This window comes from Varanus komodoensis, unplaced genomic scaffold (genome assembly GCF_004798865.1).
Source record: "Varanus komodoensis strain SLA01 unplaced genomic scaffold, ASM479886v1 scaffold1, whole genome shotgun sequence".
NCBI classification, from domain to species: Eukaryota; Metazoa; Chordata; class Lepidosauria; order Squamata; family Varanidae; genus Varanus; species Varanus komodoensis.
Genome location: NW_025335268.1, coordinates 30,860,990 through 30,887,786, shown reverse-complemented (window position 1 = coordinate 30,887,786; position 26,797 = coordinate 30,860,990). Strand labels below are relative to the sequence as shown.

Genomic DNA, 26,797 nt, shown 5'->3' with positions numbered 1-26,797 from the left:
TGTAGCAGGATATAGTTAGTGTAAGTGTGTAAGAATGGGGTGTGCGTGTGTGTGGAGTGCTAACAGCCATGCAACAGAGCAAGTTTAAACTGGTAATTTAATCTGTAAAATTAGTCTGTAAGATTAAATCAGTATTAAAGAAGAACACCAAAGAAGTGTTTGCTGCTAGGAAAACACATGGGTTTCTATTGCAATACATCTCCTAAAAATAAATCCTTAGAATCTCACTTCTGTTTCAATTCAGCAGGGCTTTTTTCCTGATGTCAAATTAGACAGGCTGTAACAGAATTACTACAAGATTGCTAACATTATTTAAAAAGAATACGATATACATGGCGTCATTCTTCTTTTAAGATGTCTTGAAAGAGAGGTATTAGAGCTGCAATTATTTCTAGATATTTTTTTTTGCACAGTTAGCTTTGATTAGCTTCAGTGATTCATTCACACCACGGCTGAATCTTCCATAAAATTAGAATAATGATTTTTTTTTTTTTTAAAGAGAGGAAGGAATAGACTGAACTACTGCCAGGTCTATTTATTTTTTCCTAAATGGCATGGCCTGCAGTATTAAGTGTGCCATCATCTCTGCAGGTTTATACATGTTTAGTTACTTGCAGTATTTATTGATTCAGCAATCACAGCATTAGCCTTCAATTGTACTGCTGTTTGTACATGGAACCCCATCATTACCCAGCTCACAAAACATCTATCAGATGGGCTGAATTAACCACTTGCTAAACTGGGATCCCATATAGCACTGCTGGAACACTTGGTATTTGTTTAGTTATTTGCCGTATTTGTATACTGCTCTGTATCTAGGCAATTTCCAGAGTGGTGAATAGTAAAAAGCTAAAATAGATACAGAAATGGAAACAAAACATTAAAACAAGTTAACATAAAAACTGTGGCTGGTCAATAAAAAAGGCTTCCTGGAACAAAGGTGTCTTTGACAAAACTCCAAAACCACAGTGTGGTGGTGCCTGCCTGACTTCCAGAGGCAGGACATTCCATAGAAATGAAGACACCACACAAAAGCTTTTCTCCTGGTGGACTCCAGTTGGAACCACCAGGAGAATGTCCTCTAATATTCTCAGTGACTGAGCAGGTTGTTATGGAAGAAGATGCTTTCTCAAACTGCAAGTCCCATCATTCCTCACCAATGGCTATGGTGGGAAAAGGTAATAGGAGCTGGAGTCCACCCATACCTGGATGACCACATATTCCTTATCACTTTCATACAGCACAATATAAGTCTGTGAGCATCTCCGTGATAAGACACTACATAGCCCTTTTTCTATTCTTTTTAAAATGCCTCACAGCTAGTGCCAAACTTCTACAATGGGTAGCCCACAAGCTCAAACCAATGTGAAATGATAATCCCAAATTGGAAACCCTTCCTGCTAATCTCAGATGTCTCTGTTTGTCAGGCATTGCCAAGAGAGACCTGGCATGCACTCAGAAGGCATGCTCTTTAATATTACTTCAAGTATATCTAGGTGAAGCCAGGAACTGAAATGTTTCTGGCTCAAAATTAAACTTGATTACCCGCTGAGACTGGCTGCTAATTCTTTACTATATGACAAAAGAACAGCCCCTTTCCCCCCACTTGCTGGGAAATGTGAAGTGGCGATAACATGTACAGCATGAAGAGCAGAAGAACTAAATTCTTTGTATAACTGCAGATGTTTTGTATTTTGTTTGATGTTGTAAGCCGCCCCGAGGCCTCGGCAAGGGGCGGCATAGAAATGTTTTAATAAATAAAAAATAAATAAATAAAATGTTAGTTGTGGAATTAACACATGTGGATCAGCTCACATATTAAAATCACCCATTTAACAAAAGGAATCTTTTGGCTCAAATGAGTGGCTTTCTTGCATGTGCAGTGTATCAGTGAGCCAGGAATTTACAAGATCTCAGCACTGGTGGTATTCCATCTGTTACACTATTCAAAGGAGTACACCATATGTGAGCCGACAGAAAATTCGCAGGTAACTGGTCTTGTCTGTCAATAAAAGCATCTCTGTAATATATAAACAACAAAGAGTCCTGTGGTATCTGAAAGGCTAACACACTGATTATAACACGAACTTTTATGTACTAGCATTCAGTTGTATGCCATTTTATTCTAAGTTGGCATATGTACATGAACACATACACGTGGATGCAGAGAATACGTTGAAAACTTCAGGGCCAGGGACCAATCTAACTCAGTTCTCCAAAGGTATATCCCTTCCCCTGCAACTTGCCTGAAGCTATAAAGAATCATTAAAAGGAGATACAATAAAATCGGTCCCAAGTAGTTGTGTGGATGGCTAAGGATGAGTGCAGATGGAAGCACAATGCCCATATACCCTGAGCAGGTTGGATGCATTGAAACATCCTGATCAGTATTCTCAGTGGGTGGTGTAAGAAAGTGAGGAAGAGGAAGAAATGACAGATTACAGAACTCTGTTGTCTTAAAAATGCAAGAGTGAGGGAGGTCATGAAAGTGCTCTTTAAATATCCAAATACACAGAAAAGGGGAAAGACTTGTTCTCTGCTGTCCTAGATAGCAGGACTAGACCTTGTGGGTTTAAGTTACTGGAGGGCAGAATTTGGTAGAGCACTAGTAAAAAATCTCTTTATGGTAAGAGCAGTTCCTCAGTGGGATCTACTACCTAAGGGGAGGTGATGGGCTCTCCCCATGTTGGTGGTCAAGCAGAACTTGTACAGTCAGCTGCCCAGGAAGCGTTAACAGAAGATGTCCTTCATTAAGTGGTGGGATGGATGATCTGGCCTACAAGCTGCCCTCCAACTCTTAAGCTTCTGTAATCAGTTTGTTCCCCTTCACCATTTAGCTAACAAAGCAATTCTAGGTAATATTAAGATATCCTTAACCTACTTAGCACAGAAACAGCAGTACCTCCATTATTCTATTATAAATGCTGACCTGGTTGGCTTCCTTTAATAAAGCATGAGCAAGTCAGTCTTTAGAAAGAGGATTTTAATTGCCACATCTGTGCAATACCACTCCAATCCTTTCAGCACACTGTTCTCTGCTTCCTTCCATCCACTCAGCTTTTCGGTAGTCAAATAAATGCAGTTTCACTAGCCTCTTAATGAGGTACCTTAGTTGTTCTTTGTTGCACAACATTAACATTCCGCTGCTGTTAATAGTGGATCAGAAAGAACTGGTTCAAATTGACATGATGCTATAGTCATTTAACAAAGCCAAACGTTGGTTAGCTCTTCTTGACAGGTGACTTGCATTTTACTCTTCTGAATTATTAATACTGAATAGTATCATATAAAATATTGTGCAGGAAAAGCAATAACCAAACAACCTTCATTGGATGCAAATGGATTGTGTACTCCTTGAGAGACCTGAAGGGTTATGGGAGCAGTATATAAAGGTAAACCTAAATAAATAAATGCAAACTAGTTATGGCTTCTATATTTGTAAGAGATGTTCTCCATACTAAGCAAGTTGCCCACTTCTGCACCAACAAAATATGGCAGAAACTAGAGCAAGACCCTCAAGAAAAAAAAATAAAAAGCCATGTGTTCAAGAAATTAAATGATTTATAGCAGGCATGTAGAACCTCAGGCATGACAACCAAACCCCGCTTGGGGCCCCAGTATGGATTTTCAGGGTTCACCAGAAGATTATGGTTCTACTTCCTTTCCCATGGTCAACAACTGGCAGTTGTTGCCAGTCTGGCAGTTTTCCTGCTTTTGTGCAGCTATCCCCCATTACACAAAGCTGAAATGCCTCTCCTTGGGCTCAGTTAGAATATGCTGATGTGTTTGTTTCTTTGGTCCTTTCTTTGGCTCCACCTACCCAAAGCCTGGAATTTGACTCCTGAAAGAGGTTCTGCACTTGTGATTGAAAGTCATTGAAAAGCAAACATTTCCAGATCTGAAGATGATTTACTCTTAATCATGGAAACTTTATTCATTGGCTGTTAAAATGAAAACAATGTTTTTCTCCGCTTTGCTAACTGTCTGCTGATCCAGCTGAATGAATAAGCTCAAAATGTCTACAGGCTCAACCATTATAATGTCACACTTCTTGCCCCTTGGATTTTGTACACCTCTCCCTCAAGCTGCATTAAAATCCCACACCGGCAGCCCATGGCCCATTGCACCAGCTGATTTCTTACCTTCACTGCAAACTCTGTTTCTGTGGCTTTGTGTACACACCTCTTGCATATTGAATATGAACCAACACCGATGTCCTCCTTGATTTCATATCCATCTGTAAAGTGAATATTGTTCCCATGTAACTGCTAGAGGAAAACAAAACAGTAACAATAAGAACTCTGTCCTTATGGTGTTCCATCAGAAGGCTCTATCACCGGGCATATGACAACATATAAGGTTTTTCATGGATTTATTATTGATTATTTAAATGGTTATATTCTATGTTTGTTTTATATTATGTTAGGGGCATATACTTTGGAAACCACCTGGATGGACTGCTTTGAATGTTGGGGTGAATCAAAAGATAATAAATGGAGACTGCGTGGCACTCACAATGCAAAGACCATGGTTATTAACTTTTTTCTGTCCAATTAAGGCTACAGTCCTTTGCCCACTCACTTGAGATTAATGCCACTAAATCCAGTGGGATTTCCTTGTAAGTAAACATAAATGAGATTACATTGTAAGAAACACTATGGATTTTAAAAACTAAAACATATCAATCTTAACTGAGAAACAGTAGAATGCATTGCTCTGGGTTTATCAATTTTCTTCCTCTGTGGAATTTGTTTGTAATTGCCTTATAACCACAGAATGGACTTTTAACAATGTAGCATCACAGTTCATGCCTGCAAACTGCATGCTTAGGAACAGAGGAAGCTCCCTGTGCAAGTTCTTAGTCCATCTAACTCTATACTGATAGGCAACAGCTTTCTAGGCTTTCAGAAAGTGTCTGTCCTACCACCAAGCTACAGCCTTCCTTCTAGTACCAGCTTCTTGTGTTAGCCACAACTGCTACCTCACTTTTCATGGGTTTGGGTTGTTCTTGTTTTGAAAGATGGTTTTGAGGAAGAAGAGCAGGAAGAAGAGAAGGAAGAATAGGTTTGTGCCTATTACACAACTGGAGGAAAGCAGGAGCTGACAGTCCACATGGTATCCCTTCCCCTAAACATGGGGCATCTTTAATACATGAAGACCGTCCTGCCATCTTATACTATCGGCGTGGCACTGGAGATCACTTCCATGAGCACCACTTGAAGTACACAAGTGCAATAGTACCATCAGGTACTGCCGACAAGAACATACTTTTACATAATTCTGGGGCGTACTGATTTCCCACTGGAGGAATGGACACTGAATAGTGAATAATAGTAGTAATAGTGTCACTGGCTTCTCTGTACCCCACTGTGAGCCACGTGGCTTCCCACCCACTTTATTCTGGGGCAGGGAGAAGGTGACAAAAGCCAGTCATAAAGCCCTCTTTCACAATCCCTGTTCTGATGAAGGCACCTTGGAGGAGCTGCTTAGCATTTAAACAAAATGTGTCCAAAGTTGTGCTCAAGACTAACTGTTATTCTGAATGCATATTCTGTCAGTCTGTCTAACTACCAAGCTACACCACTGAAAATACCAGAAGCCTCCAGTGGCCTTCTCCTAAAGGAAACATCTCACTGCTTGAAGTAGTGGGGTAAGTATACTAAGAACACCCCCAAGTTCATCCGTTTCATCTTTACCTGAACAATTGGGTGAACTGTGATTTTGTGCAGCTCTTGCTGTACAGGCTCTTGCACCAAGCTGGATGCAACAAAGCTGAATCCTCTGAAGAGATTATGAGCATTGGCACTTGGAGGGACACCTGGGGAATCTGCATAAGAGGTAAGATATGATTCAAAGGCAGGTCAGCTGGAGATTCCAAAGCCAGCCCAAAGAACTCCTCTTTCAGTAAAGCCAAGTGGGACAGTGCATCCCCCAGATAATGCTTTAAAGAAGAAATTCGCACCCAAGTATCACAAACGCTGATTTCAAAATGGTACAGTACATGTTTCTCCTATTTAAACTTTGCTTTGAACAGGAAGTTGCATCTTTCCTGGAGGAGCAAACTGGAACAGTGGATGATGGGGCCAGCAGTCAAGGTACAAAATGATGTTTAGAATCAGCAAAAATGTACAAAAGAAGACCTCATGCTAATAGCTCACTTTATGCTGGAAGAACACTGAATATCTTTGTTTCGCTGTGAAAGATTACACAACTAATTTGCATAAATCTGCACAATTCACATTCAGCCAACCTATAGCTTTGTGTCAGTGCAGACACACAATCTAAAAATGCAAACATACACAATCCTCTTTTGCTGTCAGTCTGGAGATGAAAACAGGCTGGTGTTTTATTTAGATATACCTTAGAGTTCTGATATTTCTAGAAATATGCAAATTTTATTTTTTAATATCCTGCTTTTCTCCCCCTCCACATACAGACAAAAAGGCTACTAGCAATAAGATCCATATTAAAAACAGGAACTTAATTAAAGCAGGCCATAAAAACAAGTAGATTAAAATGACAGAATTATGGAAAGCTATGGTATAGTTGTGTGTGGGTTTCCAGACAGATAGTATTACAAGTGAGACATTGTGCATAACTTTTTCCTACCTTATTGGATTGTTTGTACGGTAAGACAAAAATGGAAGAAGGGGTGGAAAAAACTCTTTGGGTTACAAATGATTCCATGAACAAAGCTGGACAATGGTAAAAGGAAAATTCAACTGGGTGCGGTGGCGTTCCAGCTATGGAACATGCTCTTCAGAGAAGTGTGCCTGGCTCCAACACGTTTTTCATTCCGGCACCAGGCCAACCCCTTTTTATTTTCCCATTATTTAAAATGTTACTGTTGTTTTAAAGATGGGGTCTTATTTGCTGTAATTTGATGTCTGATGCTGTACTTTTATCTTATTGTATTACCGTCCTGGGGCTCAGTGAAGGATGGTATATAAGAGCTTTAAATAAATAAATAGATTCAAAACACTTCTAGAAGTAGAGTTGATTCCCAGGCTCTTGGAAAATCCAGCAAATTCTCTCATATAGAGAATAAAGTAAAAACTGTCTGAAAGTTGAAAGATTCTCCTTTCTGATCAAGTCCATCTAGTCACAATGCTCCACTGGAAAGCTAGGTAAGTTCTATATATTGTTGAAAGAGATTTATCTTGCCTTGCAGTGAAAAATAGGAAGGCCATTGCAAAAACCTGTTTAGACATGTATGAGGGTTAGGGTTCATGGTCTGCGCTGACGCTGTAATGAAATAGCAATAATGAATTGAATCAGATGTGACTCTTTTGTGTTGTGATTGGTTACCTGTTGGGGTCCGTGAGGTGAATTCAGGATCAAAATGAAAGGTATCTTCTGGCCGTCCAACTGCAGGCTTAAAAGGTGGCTTGATTTCTTTCCTGTACAACTTCTGCAAAGCAACAACAAGCACCACCAATTATCAATTACAGATGACTCAACAAGTTGCATGAAAGAGCAAAGAATCAAAAGGTGTTGTAGAAGGAGTATAGGAAATGATTTCATAGCTTACCATAAGGAAAAGTGGGAGGACTGTCACTGAAAAAGTCTAATCATATAAACATGGAAAAGCCATGCTGGATCAGACCCAAGGTCCCTCTAGTCCAGCACTCTGTACACACAGTGGCAACCAGCTAGTCACAGGATTGCTCACACAGGATGGATGCAAGACCGTCTCCTGCCCAAGCTCCTCAGCAACCGGTGAATGCAGGTGCATCACTTTTGGTGAAGGAAGTAGCACTGAGCACTACTAGCACTTAATGCTAGTAGTAGCCTTCCATTAACCTGTCCAATTCCCCTTTAAAGCCTTCTAGATTTGTAGCCATCATTACTTCCCATAACAGTGCATTCCATAATTTATGTTGTAAGAAGCACTTTCTCTGATCTGTCCTAAACGTTCCCCCAATTGGCTTCATAGGATAATCTTGAATTTGAGTGTTGTGGGAGAGGGAGAAAATGTCTCCCTTTCCATTGCTACTGAAGAGTAACCCAGGAACCAGAGTGGTGTGGTTAGAATGCTGGGCTGGGACTGAGGAGTGGGTACTAGTTCTTATTCAGCTATGAAGCTTAAAGGGTGGCTTTGGGTGACTGACTGGCCACAGCCTAACCTGCCTTACAGGAGTCTTGGGAGAACTGTAAGCTTTGAATGAACGTATCATTGTAGGCTGTGCATGGAGCCCCAGGTCTACAGATGGGGTTATTTACCTATTCAATTTATATATGTGTGTGTGCAAGAGTGTAATTCATTCATAAACTATGTACAGGAACTGGATTGAAATGGATGGGTTGGAAATTCTAATGTGTACTGAAAGTGGTAATAAGAACGATATTATTGAAAATGTTTCAAGAGCACACAATAATATTTCAGATGGACTGGTAAGGGGAAAGATAATCTTATTTCCCCCCAAAGATTGTTTCTAATTCATCTCTGATGCACCCATTCATTCATTATAACCCTTGATTTTTTTAAACACTAGACTAGAAGCTCTGTCATTGTATAGGCAGGTTGCTTACCTGTAACTGCTGTTCTTCGAGTGGTCATCTGTGCATTCACACATATGGGCTTTGCCATGGAGCAGAAGGCCTAGACTGGAGAGAAACTTCCAGAGCCAGCATCATGAAGTGGGCAGGAGCTCTGGCCTGCCCCTTCCAGAAGTCCAGATAAAGGGAGGGGGCTCCTGCCCAGTCCCTCAGTTGCCATGGAGACTGCATCATCTCAGGTGTGAGCGATGTTGGAAGACAGAGATATAAAGATGGATGCAGCACCCACCCCTAGAACCCAGTGAGCAATGGGGGCTCAGCTGTGCTGATGACAGCCACTGGAAAGGGTTGTGTGAATGCACAGATGACCACTCGAAGAATGACAGTTACAGGTAGCAACCTGCCTTTCCTCTTTGTGGTCTCTGAGCATCACACATATGGGCAACTAGCAAGCTTACCCTTCTTGGAGGAGAGGCCTTCATCACCAGAGAACTGCAGAGAGACCTGCCCTGCCGAAGGCACTGCCTTGCCTGGTACTGATGTCCAGCTGGTAGTGCCGAACGAAGGTTGATGGAACAGACCAGGTGGCGGCTCTGCAGATGTCCTGTAGTGGGATGTCGGCCAGGAGGGCAGTAGAAGCAGCCTGTGCATATGTGGAGTTTGTGTGGGGACATGCAGGGAGGTCCAGTCCAGCCATCTTGTAGGCGAAGGAGATGGTGCTGGGCACCCACTTGGAGAGCCTCTGGGTCCAAATGGGGTCGCTCTGCTCTGGCCCTCATAGCAGATGAAGCGGTGCAGTGGCTCGGTCCAAGCTTTGTAGAAGGCGAGGGCTCTGCAGATGTCGAGGAGGTGCAGTGTAGACTCTACAGGAGTGATGGGGTTGGGAAAGAAGGCTGGGAGGACAATGTCCTGGTTGATGTGGAAGGAGGAGGTGACCTTTGGCATGAAGTGTGGCTCTGTGCAAAGGATAAACTTGTCGTACGAAAGGTGAGGAAGGAAGCGTCGATCCGCAGTGCAGCTACCTTGCTGACGCAGCGAGCAGGCGTGATGGCCATGAGTAATGCCATCTTCCAAGATGGCATAGGAGGAGGTCGGTTGTAGCCATGGGTTCAAAGGGTCTTTTTGTGAGGGACTGGAGCACCACCGGGAGAGGGTGCAGGGGCAGACTGGAGGGGTGAGGTTCCAGAGGCCTCAGAGGAAGGGGTGTGTCAAGGGGTGGGTAAAGGCAGCAGACCCTTGGATAGGCAGGTGAAAGTGAGAAATGGCCACTACGTGGACCCAAAGGGAAGGAGAGAGGCCTGAGCTAAATCAGGTATGGAGGTAGGAGGGGATGCATTCAGTGGTGGTGAGAGAAGCTGAGGACCTTTGACCTACTGAACACAGGGAAAGCCCTCCACTTTGCCAGATAGGATTTGTGGACGGAGGGCTTCAGGGTGGCCTGGAGGACAGAGGCGACCACTGGTGGGAGGGATCTGTATGAGTCTGCCACCTGATAATCCTACAAGCAGTCAGGCATAGGGTCCTGGTGTTGGGGTGACACACTCGGCCCCAGTCCTGGGACAGGAGGTTGGGGTGGGGAGGCAGGTGCAGGAAGCTGCGGTGGGAGAGCCACAGCTGCCTTGGCCACCAGGGAGTGATCAGGATGCAGTCCGTCTTGTCCCTCTGAATCTTGGTGAGGAGCCTTGTGATTAGTGGGAACAGGGGGAAGGCACAGAACAGGGCACCCTCCCATTTCAGGAGGAAGGTGTCCCCTGGGATGCTGTCCCCTGCCCCACTCTGGAGCAGAAGTGCTTCCAACTGGAGTTCCGGGGGGTGGCAAAGAGATCCACCCTGGAAAGGCTCCACCTCCCATACAGACTGTGGAAGATGGGAGGGGGCAGTTCCCACTCATGTGGGAGGGAGGTGGTCCGGTTGAGGGAGACTGTCAGGGTGTTGAGGTGGCCTGGGAGGGAGGTGGTGGTGATGGTGAAGCCTCTGTCGAGGGTGGATGTGAGGGTGGACAGGTGGGGGGATCGAGTCCTGCCCTGCTTGTTCAGACAAATGCATGAGAGTGGCTATCTGAACAAGGCGTCCCTTCAGGGCATCCTCAAAGGAGGCAAAGGCCTTGTGCACTGCCAACATCTCGAGGGCGTTGATGTGGAAGGGCAGCTCGTGTGGGGCCCAGAGGCCCAGCGCACACACATCACAGCACACTGGGCACCCCAGACTGTATTTGAGGTGGCCACTGCAACGGTGACAGAGATGTGAGGGAGATAAAGGGACTCTGGTAGTGAGGTTGTTGATTTTGTCCCACCAGCAGAGGAACTGTCTTATCAAGGGAGGGGGTGACAGCATGGTGGCGTGGGGGTCTTTATCCACAGCAAAGACAAAGCCAGAGCTGGAAGGGTCTCCTCAGGAGACATGAGAGCTACAGCACTGATGTGCTGATGGCCGTGAGGCCTAGAAGCCTCTGGATGGCATGGGCAATGGAGTGTGCCGTGGTCCTGATGGACGTGGCCAGTGTGGTGAGAGCTTCTGCCCATGGTTATGGAAGGAATGCCCTGGCAAGTGTGCAGCCCAGGCAAGCCCCTATGAAGAGGATGGACTGTGTGTGGGAGAGAACAGATTTATCAGCATTGATAAGGAGGTCAAGGTCCTGCAGGAGGTGGTGCGCAGCCCTTGCAGGTCCTCCCTGGAGGGAGATGCCAGGAGCCAGTTGTCCAGGTAGGGAGGACCTGGACACCCTGGAGCCTGAGGTAGACATGGACTACCGCCATACATTTGGTGAAGACCCAGGGGGCGGTAGCCAGACCGAAGGGGCGAATGGAGAACTGGAAAACGTCCTGGCTGATCTGAAAACAAAGGAAATGTCTGTATGCCTGAAGGACAGTTATGTGAAAATAAGCATCCTTGAGGTCTATAGAGGTGAACTAATCCCCCAAATGAAGAAGGGGGAAGATGCCATGAAGGGTAACCATCCTGAATCTCTTGGGAGTGATGAACATATTGATTCCCCAAAGGTACAGTATTGGCCTGAGACTCCCATCACATTTGGGTACAGTGAAGTAGCGGGAGTAGAAGCCACTGTGAAGGTCTTAGGAGACCAGCTGAATAGCTTGCTTGGACAGTAAGGCCTGTACCTCTACCACCAGAGTGGGTGAGGGAGGAGTGTTCTTGATGCTGCCTAGCAATGGTAGGGCATCAAATTCTATCCTGTAGCCTTGTTGTTTTATGGATAGTACCCAGGAATCGGAGGTGATGTCCTCCAATGCTGGGAGGAACTGGGGCAGGTGCTGTGTGAAGTTGTGGAGAGGGAGGGGGGCTGGTGGGGTGGGCTGCCTGGACCTAGATCTCAGTGCCTGGTGAACTGGTACTTAGCCAGGAGCCTTTGGCATGGTTGGGCATCATGCCTCTTAGAGGGAGCTGGCCCTCTGAACCGGAGTGGGTGGTCAGGAAGCAAACGGCAGCTAGCGCTGGAAGGGATCCCTTGCCCTTTTTGTTGAGGCCCCTGGGGTGTGAACCCCTTGAGCCTGGCAGCAGTACACGCGTTGTGGAGAGAGTCCATGCTCTCATCAGTGCGCGAGTTAAAAAGGAACTTTCCGTCAAAGGGCAGGTCACTGGTGTGTGCCCGTGTCTCTGGAGGGAGACTAGCAGACCTGAGCCAGGCACGGCGGCGTATGGCTACTGCTGCCATCATTGCCTTGCTGTTGCAGTCCACATGATCCCTGGCAGCCTCGATCTGAAATCTGGAAAGATTTTCTGCCTCGGCATGGAGCAAGCGAGCAGCATTGCGGGGATCATCAGGGAAGCGCTCTGCCATGGCTCTCATTTCCCCCCACAAAAAAGAGTCGGTATCTAGCCATTGTGGCCTCATAGTTGGAGATGCAAATGCCCAGAGCAGAGGCCGCATATCCCTTCTTAGCCAGCCCACTGAGGTGGCAATCCTCCTGGTGCACTTGTTTGGACTGATCCCTTTGGGAAGTTCCTTGCATGGACTCCTCTGTAATCGAACTGGGCTTAGGGTGGTGATGGAGGAAGGACAGGGATTTGTATGCCAGCTTGTAGGTGGATTTGACCTTACGGGAGGTGGACAGAGCTGACACAGGGGCCTTCCAGGACTGCTGGGCTGCACGGAGTAAGGCTGGAAGGAGAGGGATGGCTGCTGGCACTGAGTGTGCTGAGGACAAGGCATCAAAGACAGGATCCGTCTCAGGCTCTGCCAAATGCACGGCCTGCAGGCCGAGCTTGTCCATCGTGCGGAGGACCAGATCAGCAAAATGCCTCTTCCCTCCAGGTGACATGGGTGGGGCATGGTCTAGGGCTTGGACATCTGGAGAGTGGGGAGGGGAATCCAGGGACCACAACATGGCCGAGCAGGGGGAGAGACTCTGACCTGATTCCCTGGATGGAGATCTGCGGCTGCATGCTGAAGGCCTCTGACACGCGAGGTGAGAGTGGCGTTGTTGAGGCTGCGTAGGGCTGGAGGGGTGGCGATGTTCCTTCTGGTCGTGGGCATGTCTGGCATCATGGGCTGCGCTGGGCTTCTGGGTGGTCTGGGAGCAATGGCTGCCGTGGCAATCAGGCTGATGGTAGCCCTCTGAGCTAGAGCCGGGGGCAGGGCTCTCCTCAGATGAGTGAGGGAGTGTGCGCCGCATGGAAAAGGCCTCATCAGCAAAGACAGCCTGTGCCTGCTGGCCCAATGGGTGGCGCCTGTGCATGCATGCCTGTGTTCTCTTGATGCTGAGCGACAGCAGGTGTGGGGTGGCGATCGTGGTGATCTGGTGTGGGACAATGGTGGTCACAGTCGGTGTCGGCTCTGTGGATTGAGATAGGTCCAATCTGGCTGTCAGAATAGCGGCGATGGTGGTGCAGAGATGGTGGCCTGGAGCAGCCCTGGTCGATGGAGGAGTTGGAGGAATCAGGGTCCTCCTGCTCCAACTGGCGGTCCCTACACCGGGGTCTCTTGTCCACCCCAGGAGGCTCCCAAGGCTCCAACAGGTCCCTTGAGCACACAGATGCTGGGGACCATGACGAGGAGTCGTCCCAATCAGGGAAGGAGGAGCGAGGGGATTTTCTTGGTCCTCCAGTGGATGAGCATAGGTGGGTTCGGTGAGAGGGAGGCGCAACAGCCTGGCCTGGCGAGTGGCGCAGGTGACAGGTCGCAAGGAGGAGGCAAGCCTCGTGGTGGTGAGAGGTCTGGAGATTGGTCACATTCCTCAGGGCAGTCCAGCTTGGGTGCAGAGGTTCCCTCCAGGGGGATCCCAGCGTCCGGGCTGTGTGCATGTCCAGCAGGTGCCGAGGTATCTGGTGGCGTGGCTGTGTGCTTCTTGCACTTGGCAGGAGACACTCCTGTAGGCTCCTCTGGGGGGTGCATAACAGGAGTGGTGGTAGCGGTGGTTCTCTTCTTTGCAGGCTCTGAAGGGTGTGCAGTTTCCCCAATGGAGGGTGGCTTCTTGGCCTCCGATTTCGACAATTCAGGAACCCTTGAAACACGTTGCCAGAGAGCAAACTTGAGGCAATCTGTCCGCTGCCGGTTAGTTTGCTTTTTAAATGCCTGGCAGTGCGGGCAGGTCTCCATGATGTGCCCCTTGTCGAGGCAGAGGAGGCAGCAAGAGTGGCCATCTGCGGCGGGGAGGTGAGCAGCACACGAGGTACATTGAAAAGCCTTTGGGTCAGCCATGTGATCTGAGAGAGCACGAGGGAGAGACGAAAAAATGACGAAAAAATGGCTGTTTCTTTTCCCTTGCAGAGGAGGAGAAAACTAATGAGGGGAGATCAGTCCTGGAGCAACGGAGATCTCTTTCAGAAGGTAGAGAAAATAAATTTAATTTTTTCTTCACATAAAAGGACACAAAGGAAAGGAAAAAAATGTAGCAATATATAGGAAGAATGCAGAGAGAGATAGAAGAACGTTAGCTAGAGCAGTGGAGGTTCCGATGGCGATGCGACTGCTAGTGTGATCGAAAACAAACTGAGGGACTGGGTGGGAGCCCCCTCCCTTTATCTGAACCTCCGGAAGGGGAGAGCCAGGGCTCCCGCCCACTGAGATACTGAGCTCTGGAAATGTCTCTCTGATCTTGCACGCTGTGACAAAGCCCATGTGTGTGATGCATAGAGAATGCGAAGAAGAATGTTTGTTTTGATTCTAATATGGCCATCTCAGTGTCTGTTTCACATTTCTTTTCAAAGCGCTTTGCTTCTTACTTTTAAGTGCATCAAGTACTTCTGCTCAGCAGTCCACTACAACCTTGATGGACTACAGGTGCTTGTTCTCCTGAATCGGTGCAAAACATCATTATTTGCAAAGGTGCAGACCATACGTTGTCACATCTTGAGTTTAAAAATAGGTAGCAAAATGGGAGCAACAGATGTAAACACTTTGAGTATGCACCTGGCAATCATCGTCAAGAAGGAAATGTATGTAATTGAATTAAGCAATTTGTAGTCATTTCCTGCACTGAATAGCCCTGAGCAGATGCTCAAATGATATAGAAATGATTTGTGTGGGGGAGTAGGATGGGGGGAAAGGTTGCACCTGCTGACCCCAATCCCCATTCTCCCCCTGTTGATTGGAATGTATTCACAGAGCATAGAAACACGGGTGAAAGAGACTCGGTGTGTAGTCCGTACTTTCCATCCAAGCAGTGCACCCACCACTCAAAAACTCAGAGTCCATACTTGTGTTCACGCTGCAATCAGCACACGGAGTTAAGGGTCAGGGGGCCAGCAGCTGCAGTCCTATGCTCCTTCCCCTCCCCACCCATGTAATCACCCCCACCCCCACCCCTGCTTGAAGGTCTGCACAAGGCTAGTGACTGTTATGAAGGACTGAGCTGGACCTCCGTTTTCTTCCAGAAATAGAAAGGCAGGGCTCCAAGCAGTGACGCACAGCCATCTGAACATACAGCTGAAAAAGTGACAAAGGAGTGATTTTACGGAACTACACACTTGCTACTCCACCTCCATCACAAACACACTCTAATAAGCAAACACAATGATGAATTATCTTCTAAAACATTATCTCTGAACTACTGCACTGACAAAGTGACACTGTCAGAAAATGGCCCCCAAAGGGCATCACTTTAGATCCATGAATCACTTTTTCATTTCTATGTTAATAAGCACATAGATCTCATTTCTATTTTTAATTTGGGTCAGTCTCTTTGATGAATATAAATAAGGCAGCAAAGCTAGGGAAAATGAGTATGTCTTTTTCTTCCTTCTCTCCTGCAGCCTTTTGTATCAGGTGGAGGTGGCTATAGTTGACTTTGTGTACAGATTGGATGAATTAATTCACTGCGTCTCAATCCTGTTAAGTCATAAGCCTCCAGTTTGTGATGTCTTGGTAGAGTGAAATGAAATACTGAAGTTGTCCGCACAAGCAAAGGAATGATGTTTGTGCATGATGCACGAGACTGCGCTACAGTGCTCCCTTGCTTAATGCCGTGGAGAACCTAAGCAGAGCCATGCTGGATCAAAACAAGGGTCCATCTAGTCCAGAATTCTCTCTACACAGCAGCCCACCAGCTGCCCTCGGGATCCCACAAGCAAGATATGCATGCAACAGCACCCTCCTGCCCAAGTTCCCCAGCAACTGGTGTACACAGGGATATTGCCTCCCATACTGGAGGCAGCATAAGGTAATCAGTACAACATATAGACATCGCTCAGCTAGCTTCATAACTAGAACCTGAATCTCTCAAGTCCCAGTCAAACACTCTAACCACTAAGCCACACTGGCGCTCACAGACTCTTTGGCTATCAGAGCAGTTATAAAAGTAACATTGCACAAGTTATTAAGATACATTACTTTTCTGAGGAGTATTTAAGGCAAAACATTCTCAATACTTTTCGACACATCCAGTAGTGAATCAATTTTTTTTTTCCCTTTTGCATGTCTGTCTGTCAAAGCCATAATGCTGATGTTGTTAAACCTAGACATCTGAAACTTGTCATGCTTATTAAGGGGGGGTATAGGGTGTGTGCCTGGGGAATGTTGTGGGATTATTTTTCATGCATTGATTAATTTTAATTAATTTATGTTTCTGTGTGTTTGAGGACTGCAGCACCATCTTCAGTCACTAGGTGGCTGAATTCCCTAATCAGCACATGATTTTATAGTCAATACTGTTTGAAGTTAAGGAAAACAGTGGGACAGCATGGTAGGAGCCACGGTTACCAGTGTCTGTTTCACTCAAACAGCCCAAGCGGAATGTGTCCAATTGTTACAGTTGCATAACTCAGTTTGCTGCATCAAGCTATGTACTATTCCAGCCTCTGACAAGCCATGTCCATCCTCTATGCTTAATAAAATATATCAGCATGCATACCTTGGCTGTTGAGTATTAACAAATGCTGCATACTGCAAAAGGAAGAATATGAAGCATGTGGCGGATGAATAAAATTAAAGCCCTCACAGACCTTTTCCATCATAACAGCGATCAGAACAAAGCACCTAGGACTAGCTCCTTCTGTAATCCTTTACTTATTGACAAAGGATAGCTGCTTTTCAGCAGCTGGAGGTATTCTTTTAATTCATAAAGGGCCAGCTTCATTCAGAACCCAGGCAGGTTGATATTCCGAGAACCATAAAGTCAAACAGACAATCTGCTGCTATTGGATCTTGTTTGTTTGTTTGTCTGATACAAACAAGTTGCACTCAAAAAAGTGGCATTGGCAAGTTATGGCTTGGATAGACAGCTATAGCATGACAAGCAGGCTGAAATATTAACATTAGGACCCTGCTCATAACTGTACTGGCTGGAATCCAGAGAAACCTTAACTGAACAATGTGCTTATTATGAAATAGGCCCCTCAGATTTCAGTGAAATTTGATTCTCCAGAGATCAGCACTCTCCTTTCTTATAGAAGGATATAAAAGTTTCATTCTTTCCCACTGAAACAAAAGAGCAAATTTTCGTAACTTGCCAGCTGAGGATACCAACCATGTATTTATTCCTAAGGTGAACAGTCCAGGACATACTGCATCCACTTTGTTGTACTGTGTTGTTTTAACATGACAGACCAGGTTCCCAGCTAAGCATCATAAGCACTCACAAATATCAAGGGCGATATTAAGTGCAAAGAGCTGCAATAAGAGTAGTGTGAAGCCAGCTAGCCTCTGTTCCACTGTAAAGGTCAGATGGATGTTTTGCTCCTATTCCACTGGGTTTCTAGAACTTTACCGCAAATATTTCAGAGGAGATGGTGCTATACGGCATTTCCTGCAAAGGAGGAAATATAAAGGGGGCCTTCATCAGGCCGAATGGGAACCAGGGGCTCACAGCAGAGAAAGCTGGCCTTAAGGAGTGGGGGGAAATCACAGCGATGAATTATTGCTGCTCTTTTAGTTTAAAATATCAGCTATATGGTCTTTTCACCAGATCAAATCAACACTAGTCTGAAATACTTTGCATTCTAAGGGTGAGCAACTTTCAGTATTTGGCCTTATTCCATACAGACCACATCCTAATGTCAAAAGCACTCTGTAAGTGATTAGTACAGACTTTTGGCAAAAGTCATCCATCTCTCCCCTTGCAGCCCTCTGGTTTTGGTACAGGATGGAGAAAAAGGGGTGCCAAAGTGAGAGCAAAGGAGTGGCCTGCAGCCCCCAAGAGATTCCTCTACCATCTCATTATATATTTATTATTAATTATGTTCATTAATTGTACTTATATCCCACCTTTTTCCTACAAGGAAACCAATGCAGCATTCATAATCCTCCTCTCTATTTTCTCCTCACAAGAACCTTGTGAGGTAGGCTAGGCTGAGGGTAAGTGAAAGGCCCAAAGTCATGCAGTGAGCTTCACAGCTGAGCAGGGACTAGAATCTAGATTTCTCAAATGCTAGTTCCACCACACCAACTAGCTCCTTTCCCGCTGCTCAGAAGAAGTTGCCCAGTACTGCTGGTTGCCACTGTGGTACTCCATCTAGTTTTTTGAGCATGCACAAACAAACAAAACGACCCCCTCACACACCTAGGTATATTCTGACATTATCGCTAAACCAGCTAAGACATTTGGATTGGGCAAAAGCCTTTCAGAATCCTGGAGGAGCAAAAAGGACACTTGGTTGTCCTTCAGCAGGAAAAATGCTCTATTGAGCTGCAAACACAGCTAATCATACAGGACTGTGAGCCACTCTCGTGAGGCACTTACATTCCAGTCTATGGTGGCAAAGAAGGGGTGCCGCTTAATTTCTTCAACTCCATCAAGGCCAGCGCCTGCCAAAACAAGACACAGAGAGCATTAAAAGAACGGTTTTGGTGCCAGGTCCTTCTGATGGTTCTCCCACTGAAAAAGATGTGGGTGGTAGAAATGGGGAGGGATGTCTTTTTGGTTGTGGCACCAAAATCATGGAATAGTCTCCAAAGAAAAGTTCTTCACCCACTTTTAAGCATGCACTTAAAGTGAACTGGGCTTTTTAAAAAGTTAGGACCACCACTTAATGTGCTATTTAACACAACTGCTGTGTTGCTTTTGTGTTCTCTGCTTGCTGTTTCCTTGCTGCTTATTATTAACATCTTTTTAAAATTATAATTTGTCCTATTTTGTTGTTGTGCTTTTAAAGAAAGCTGCCTTGAGCATAATCAAGTTTAAAAACATGATATAACTATTGAAAGTAATGAATAAATAAATATGAGAATATTAAATGTATCTCAAAACGATGGTTGTAGCAATAGCTGCAGCCTCTAGTATTGGAGTGTTCCCTTTCCATCTTCCTCCAAAGAAAGTAGGAGTTTGCCTTCAACCAAGCTTGACTATTGTTCCACCAACTCTGAATTGTCCATTCTGACAGTAGTGGCTCTCTAGAATTCCAGGCATGGGATTTTCCTAGACTACCTGGTGCTGTCAAGGATTGAACCCGGGCTTCTGCACACAGAACGTTAGGGCACCGAAGTGCAGTCAGGGTGTTCTGTTTGGAGGCTTCAGAATCTCTGTGTTGTGCCAGGTGTCTAAAAACTACGGCCACATTGAAAGGTTTGAACAGGAATCTTGTGCCACCATCTTGCCTGTGCAGTATCAGGTCAGCTTTACCATGTTTTACCAGTTTGGGCTGTTGTGCAAGTTGGGATAATCCCAGAGAACATCTTGGCTATCACTATCAATGCTCAGTCATTTCCAGAATGGACTACTGTACCATGCTCTGCCTTTGAAAAGGCACAGAATATGCCTGCCTTGCCATTAAGTGGAGTTGGCCGCTTGCACCATGTCATTCTTTATCAAGGTAACGAAAGCCCTATTCATGAGCTCTGATCCAACGTTAATGCACAAGCAAGGGCGGCACACTGACCTTGCCTCCTTCATCTGTTTCCTTCACCTTCTGCATGTGGACGGTGACTTTCTGAATGGGTGGAGGCTCTTCACCTGGTGAAGACCTCTCCCCTTCGAAAAATAATCTTCCAGATGTAGAGAGTAACGGAAAAGGCAATGGATGTGTACAGGGCTCTACTCACACATTTGATCAACACTGGATTGGATCCTCTGAGTACGGTTTACCTTGTTCTGAAACTGACTGCTGGGCCCAAATTAAAGTTCTGGATTTTATTATAGTTTGATGCCTTCTGGATTTTCAAGTGGAAAGGCAAGGTAGAAACATTAATGAATAAATGCATAGTTAAAATTCTATTATATGAGTATACTAACAGATTAGGAAGCACTGAGAACCAGTATAAAGATTAAAGTGCCCAGCTAGGACTGATTTTAAATCCCCATCTCAGCCAGAAAGCTCAGTGGATGCATCTTGTGCTCATCCAGCCTGACAGGATTGTTATCAGGATGAAATGAGCAGTGGTGGTGAACCAAATACATTCCCTGAGGAAAGTCAAGATATAAATGTAATAAAAAAGTACACTTCCAAAACCTATAACCTCCTAACATTCAAGCTGAAAATGTATAAATTTAGTTTCACTCAGCTCCAAATGACAATTAAGACAATGGCATAAGCAGTTCCAGACTCTCCAAAATGTAAGCTCAGGTGTTGTTCAATATGACACAAATAGATTTATGTTGGTTTCTTTTTATTAATTTACTGAAATTTAAAGGCATTTCCTTCTTACCCTTAAAAGACAGTTTGAGTTTGACTTTTCCTGGATAGAATGGAGGGTAGGTTTCTCTAATCACTCATCTACTTTTTTGATTCCATTTGTGTCATGGTTTACTTACATCACCCCGCATCCCTCATTTTAGATATTTTAACTCGTCTGATTCAGCACCATCAACAAAACCAACAGGAGCTCAGAAATAATTAAACAAGTGCTGGATTTGATTGAGAGAGACATATGTAATAGTTTTCAGTTATCCCAACAGAGGAAGAAATGCTTGGAGGCAGAAGGCACTCCACTGCAATTTGTGGATTGCTCCTATGAAATGCTGTATTTATTCATAGCAATTTCCACTTTCTATAGCTGTCATTTAGGACATCTAACTTTTGTGGTAGACATAAAGGGTCCTTCTAAATAAATGGTTTCTAGCACTACCAACTGGATGACACTGCACAGCTATGCTGTTTTTCTCTGAACAGATTCAAGTAGCAAAGAAAAACAGGAGGGTTACAAATGGAAGACATTGTCATCTGGACTTCCCATTAATGTCCGTGAAAGAAACAGGATGATTGCATACTAAAAGCTTTTCCTAAGTTCCCCAGAATGGTCTTTTTCTGGGCCCTTTTCCTTTGGCAAACTGATACTTTTTGGAAAAGAAAGGCCTTACAGGCAAAAAGGGTTTTGTGAAACGTTAGAGCTATTTCCACGGCACGTTTCATGTTCGCTGTGTTTGCTGGTGCAGTGATCGGACACAGCTCCCCTACCGCCTGCTTACATAGCGTTCGCCAATGAGCAAACACTGAGCGCAAATGCTGCTCGCACCTGAGGGGTGGGGCCGTCAATTTCATGCTAATGCGGGAGCTGGCTTTTCTGCATTTTTGCAACAAAGAGCATCCTGGGCAGAAATCAGTGAGCACAACAGAGGAAGCAGCCAGGACCCACAGCTTTGTTCTCAGAGATCTTTGAACACCTTCAATGTTCTGTGTGCACTTGAGAGAGGCTGGTTGACACGGCCACTTTGACCACATTTCACTATGGCTGATTCTAAAGGCAAGGGAGCTCCCAGTGCTAACAGCCAGAAGGTACCATGCCGCAATGCCACCCTTTTTCTGAAGATTTTCCGGGGTTGGAAAACACAGAAGCATTACAAGTGAACAAGAACATCACTTGCCCCCTCTGTAAAAGCTGATAAAGACATGCACATGGTGGGCATGTTGTGGGCGGAGCCAGCTGGAGCCGGGGGTCAGACTAGATGGCCCAGGAGGCCCCTTCTGACTCGCTCTGTTTCTATGTTTCTATGATTGATAAAGGCTTTGTGTGGAAGTAAGCTTTGTCAAAATTGAGAGACACATGCACAACCTGCCATTTTCCTTGTCTAACAAAAGACAGGCAAATTCTTGAGGCAGTGATGTGGTTCCCCAGCTGCTGAAGTGCACCTTCCATATTCCTTCATCACTGGATATACTTGCTAAGGTTGATGGGATTTGTGGTCCAACAATATGCAGAGGGCCACACATCGTCCTCTCCTGTCCTAATGGAAGACTAATTCCTACCTTTATCAATCATCTTCCAGGGCTAAGTCTTGGCAAACCCAAGCTCAGTTATATCTAAAAACACTACAATTAGAAAGGAACTATACTGCTTATATTCAATGAAGAAATCTGGGCGTTGTTGGTGCAGTTTTTTTAAACATCCATGCATATGCTTAGAACAATGAGGAGCAAATATCAGGTTAAGTTTGACTCAGGAAACTGTGAAACAATGCTTGCCCCTTGGGACTATTTCTGACATAAACAGTGCTGGGCATTTATTCTGAGCTATGGTTGTTTTTTTGAAGAAGAAAAAAATAGGGTGAGTATCTTTCTTCTCTGTTCCAAACTTCTGTTTCCTGCTAACATAACTGACACCTTCACTATCATGAACCACTCTGGTTTTCAGTGAATTTAGGGCTCAGATCTAATGAGAATAATTCTTGGAAAGAGAATTAGTTAAAATTATATATGCAAACTTGGAAAGGGCACATTGCTAATTAGAAGAAATGATATTCTGTAGAATCTGAACTCATGCTAGTGGGCAGGCAAAGAATGGCATCTGTTGGCACAATTACTTGTGTTCATTAAGTTGCCTACACAGTAAGTCAAAGAAAGGATTTGACCACCATCAGGATTCCTCCTTTGTCACTGTTAATGTCGTTAATAATGTTCCATGCCAGAATCTGACCTCAAGCCTATGCAACACCATTCAGACAATAGTAGTAATACAAATGGCTTTTTAAAGAAGTAAATTGCATTTGCTCAACCCACAAATGGGAGATAGATGAGCTTTAATCTATTTAAGCTTTGCCCTCACTGCATCACCACTCTGGACTGGGGTCCTAGAACTACTATTTCCATTGCAGGGGTTGGGAAAGCTCCCATTGCAATAAGGCTGAGGAAGACTTGCTTAGGTTGATGTCATCCAATGAGTTCAGGGCAGAGGTAAGATTCTAACCAGAGACTTCCTGATTCATAGTCTTGGATCTTTTTTTTAATTCCCAGTGGAAAAGAACATGGCATATGATAAATGAGGGTTAGGATTAGGGTTCAGCATACTAAAAAGCAGAGACATCACCCTGCCAACAAAAGTGCATATAGTCAAGGCTATGGTTTTCTCAGTTGCAACGTAAGGCTGTGAAAGCTGGATCATAAGGAAGGCTGAGCGCCAAAGGATTGAGGCCTTTGAACTGTGGTGCTGGAGGAGATTCCTGTGAGTCCCTTGGACTACAATGCAATCAAACTGGTCAGTCCTAGAGGAGATCAGCCCTGACTGCTCTTTAGAAGGCCAGATCCTGAAGATGAAACTCACATACTTTGGCCACCTAATGAGAAGTAAGGGCTCCCTGGAGAAGAGCCTAATGCTGGGAACAATAGATGGCAAAAGAAGAAGGGGACGGCAGAGGATGAGGTGGCTGGCTGGAGTCACTGAAGCAATTGGTGTGACCTTGGGTGGACTCCAGGGGATGGTGGAGCACAGGAAGGCCAGGAGGAATGTTGTCCATGGGGTTGCGATAGGTCGGACGCGACTTCGCAACTAACAACAACAACAAGGATTAGGGTTAGGTATTGGGACCACTGAGACCACTTCTTTGGGGTCCAAGCCAGAGTTGGGCAACTTCTAGTGGTCTGGTGGGTCACGTTGCCCCTGCTGGGACCCAACAGGGGCCGCATCCCTGCCTTGCAGCTGCTGATATTGCTGGTGAGATTTGGTGGCATGGTGGCAACAGGGAGGAAACCTTTAAAATAACCCCTTAATTTAAATGGCAAAGTTGAATGGTGGCAAAAGGAGTTTAAAATAGTTCCAGTTTGCTAGCAGTGTAGCTCACTGAATTTCAGTAAACTTTCTACCTTTAAAACAGGGGAAGGTCCCTGCCTGTGCATGACCACCATGTTGCTAAATTTGGGTGGCACAGCAGTAACGGGGGGAGGGGGATATGGGAACTGCAAAAAAGGCCAGGAGGGCTGCATGATCACCCACCCCAACATTAGGCAAATGTCAGCCTAATTGTGGGTGGCCCTGTTCTCTTCAGAATATACTTTTCAGTGTATTATTCAAGAGATGTTTGCTTGCCTTCATCACTTGTAGCAGCCGAGAGACAGGAAGATTATAAAAATGTATTAAAATTATCCTTAAATTATTATTATTACATTTATATCCCATCTTCTTCCTCTTGTCAGGAATTCAAGGTGGTTGACATACTCCTCCTCTTCATTTTATGCTCACAACAACCCTGTGAGGTCAGTGATGCGAAGGGTTAGTGACTGCCCCCAAATCTCCTGGTGAGTTTCACGGCCAAGCAGCAATGAGAATCCGGATGTCCCAAGTCCAAGACCAGCACTCTAACTGCTATACCACACTGGATCCCTATAGAATTTTTTATGTATGTATGTCAAGCATTTATATCCCGTCCTTCTGCGATGATGAAATCTGCATATTCATATTTTGAGCAAAACCCTTTAATATTAAGCAGCAGCAAATGGAAACAAAATCCAAGGGTGGTCCTCCTCCTCCTCCTGAGATATATAGCATTAGGAAAAGCAATAGCTACAACTCAGCCAGATGTCTATGAAATTAGGCTGCCAAGAATCTTGTTCATAACTGCCTGTCAGAATGCTAATGCAGGGACCGGTGGGTGAGGGATCCGCTGCTATACAGTGAGCCTTCATCACAGACGTTCCAGCAGTAAAGCAAGAAAGAAAGCAAACCAGTGAAAGCATTTTTCCTCTCAGATTGCTGTTTTGATTCAGACCAGATCAAAAGTATTTACTACACTTAGCTTTGCGTGTTTATTTTGACCAAGTCAGAAAGCTGGTAATAGGCCTTAGACACAAGAGGCACATCTATCTGCACTTATACTAGCCTGTGTCTAGTTCTCTAAAGAAATTTAATTAGAAATCAACATTGCCCAGCAAGCTGCTATGGGTTAACTTCTATCCAACTAGGGCTGTTTAGTTCTTTTTATTCCTGTGACCAACCTTACAAAAGCCCTTTAAAGGTTCAGTTTTTCTCTTTTTTCCCCTATCGTATTTTTTTTCCTTTCCTGCTAAAGGTTTGGAAGCAACACATTCTTTGCAGACAGAACAAATATCAAAGAACTTTTAAAAAAGATAGTGGAGAAAGTCATACTTAAGTGCAAGGAATAGTAAGTGGTGCCCTGGATTCAGTCCAGCGCTTCCTCTCTTCAAAAGCATGTTGAGTGTCACAGATCTGCATTATGATCTCCTCCCATGAAAACAGTTATGTGATTACTGATGTCCTTTCATGGTTGTCACCACTGCATTTTAGAGTTGGGAAGGGACTTGGAAGTAATTTACTCCAAGCTCCTTGCTCAATGCAGTTTTGCACTCAGAATCTCCCCAATGACTGCTTGTAGGAATGTTGGCTCTTTAGAAGCTTGTTTAAATCTATTTCCATTTATTATTTTATGTTGTTTACATTGTGTTCTATTTCATTCACTGTAAGTATGTTGTATACAGAATGGTGGATTACAAATTGAAAAACTAATAATGCTCTTCTAGACATACATATTTAGAAGTGAGTCCCATAGATTTACTGCCAGGTATGTGGGCAAAGGATTACAGTCTAAATTAAGTATTGAGAAAATCGATGCATTTGAAACATGGTGCTGAGAATTTTGTTTCCGTTCACAAATCGCTTGTAAATGCCCTATTTACTATTCTGAATGTGAACAGGAACACATTTCCTCTGCAAATGTTTGCAAATTACTGAATTGCCTTCCCATAAATAAATTCTTCATTGAAAAAGGTATAATTTTCTCAGATGCACAACTTTATAGGTGATGACCTATAAAGCCCTAAATGGCTTGGGTCCTGGCTACCTGAAGGAGCGCTTATATCCATATACGGCCGCCTGCCCCGAGATCTGCGGGAGAGGCTCTTCTCCGGGAACCCTCCGTGAAGGAAATTAGGAGGGTAGGTACTCGGAGGAGGGCTTTCTCTGCGGTGGCGCCCAATCTATGGAATGCGCTCCCCAGAGAGGTCCGCCTGGCGCCGTCTTTATTTGTTTTTTGGCCCCAGGTGAAGACCTTTTTATTCAAACGTCATTTTAATTGCTAATATTATTTCCTTATTTTATTCTTTGGCCAGGGAGACTTATTTTATATTGTAAATTCATTTTATATTTTTAATGTATTATATTTTAATGTTTTGTGAGCCGACCCGAGGCTTCGGCGAATGGGGCGGCATAGAAATTTTCTAAATAAATAAATAAACTTTCTCAGAATGCTGACATTTTCAATCACATATAGTTTATGGAAGAAAATTGTGTAATTTAGAAATTAACTCAGATTTGGGCATTGCTTGGACAACTTTTACCCTGTGTATCTGTTCATTTTGAACAATTTCCCTGCTCTCACAAAACAGACAGTGGTTGCAAATGCGATCAGAAATCGAGGAGGGGCAAGCAAAAAGCTGATGTTTGGAGAATCTTGGCAAGCTGGAACTTTGCTCATCTTGCTCATATGGGAAGTGGAATGCAAGATCTGCATGCTTTCTCTGTATGGTGAGACTCCATGCGGAGTGCTTCTGGAAGGAGGGCTCCTAAAGGCCTCGTGCAACAATTCCATCCTTTTTCCTTAATGGATTTTCCACACTATGAACAAAAGATTGAAGACAAGAAAGCAACATGCAAGTGTCGAGAGGGAAAGACAAAATGGTCTGGATCAGCCATGAAACTGGATGAAATCATGTGTAAGCACCATGAAAAGAAGAAGGTAACTGG

General features: G+C 44.7%; 1 protein-coding gene across 3 annotated transcripts in view; it reads right to left on the bottom strand.

Annotated features, from left to right (window-relative positions):
• RPS6KA2 (ribosomal protein S6 kinase A2) overlaps nucleotides 1-26,797 on the bottom strand; it is a 241,264-nt gene that overhangs the window by 16,744 nt on the left and 197,723 nt on the right. For 2 of the 3 annotated variants that reach the window (XM_044421315.1, XM_044421331.1), the window contains 4 exons: nucleotides 18,636-18,700; nucleotides 7,309-7,411; nucleotides 5,697-5,827; nucleotides 4,143-4,268 (listed from right to left, as the gene is read on the bottom strand). In XM_044421315.1, coding sequence (XP_044277250.1) covers nucleotides 4,143-4,268; nucleotides 5,697-5,827; nucleotides 7,309-7,411; nucleotides 18,636-18,700 — 425 coding nt within the window. The remainder of the gene's footprint in view (nucleotides 1-4,142; nucleotides 4,269-5,696; nucleotides 5,828-7,308; nucleotides 7,412-18,635; nucleotides 18,701-26,797) is intronic. The other variant, XM_044421324.1, reaches the window with a different exon arrangement.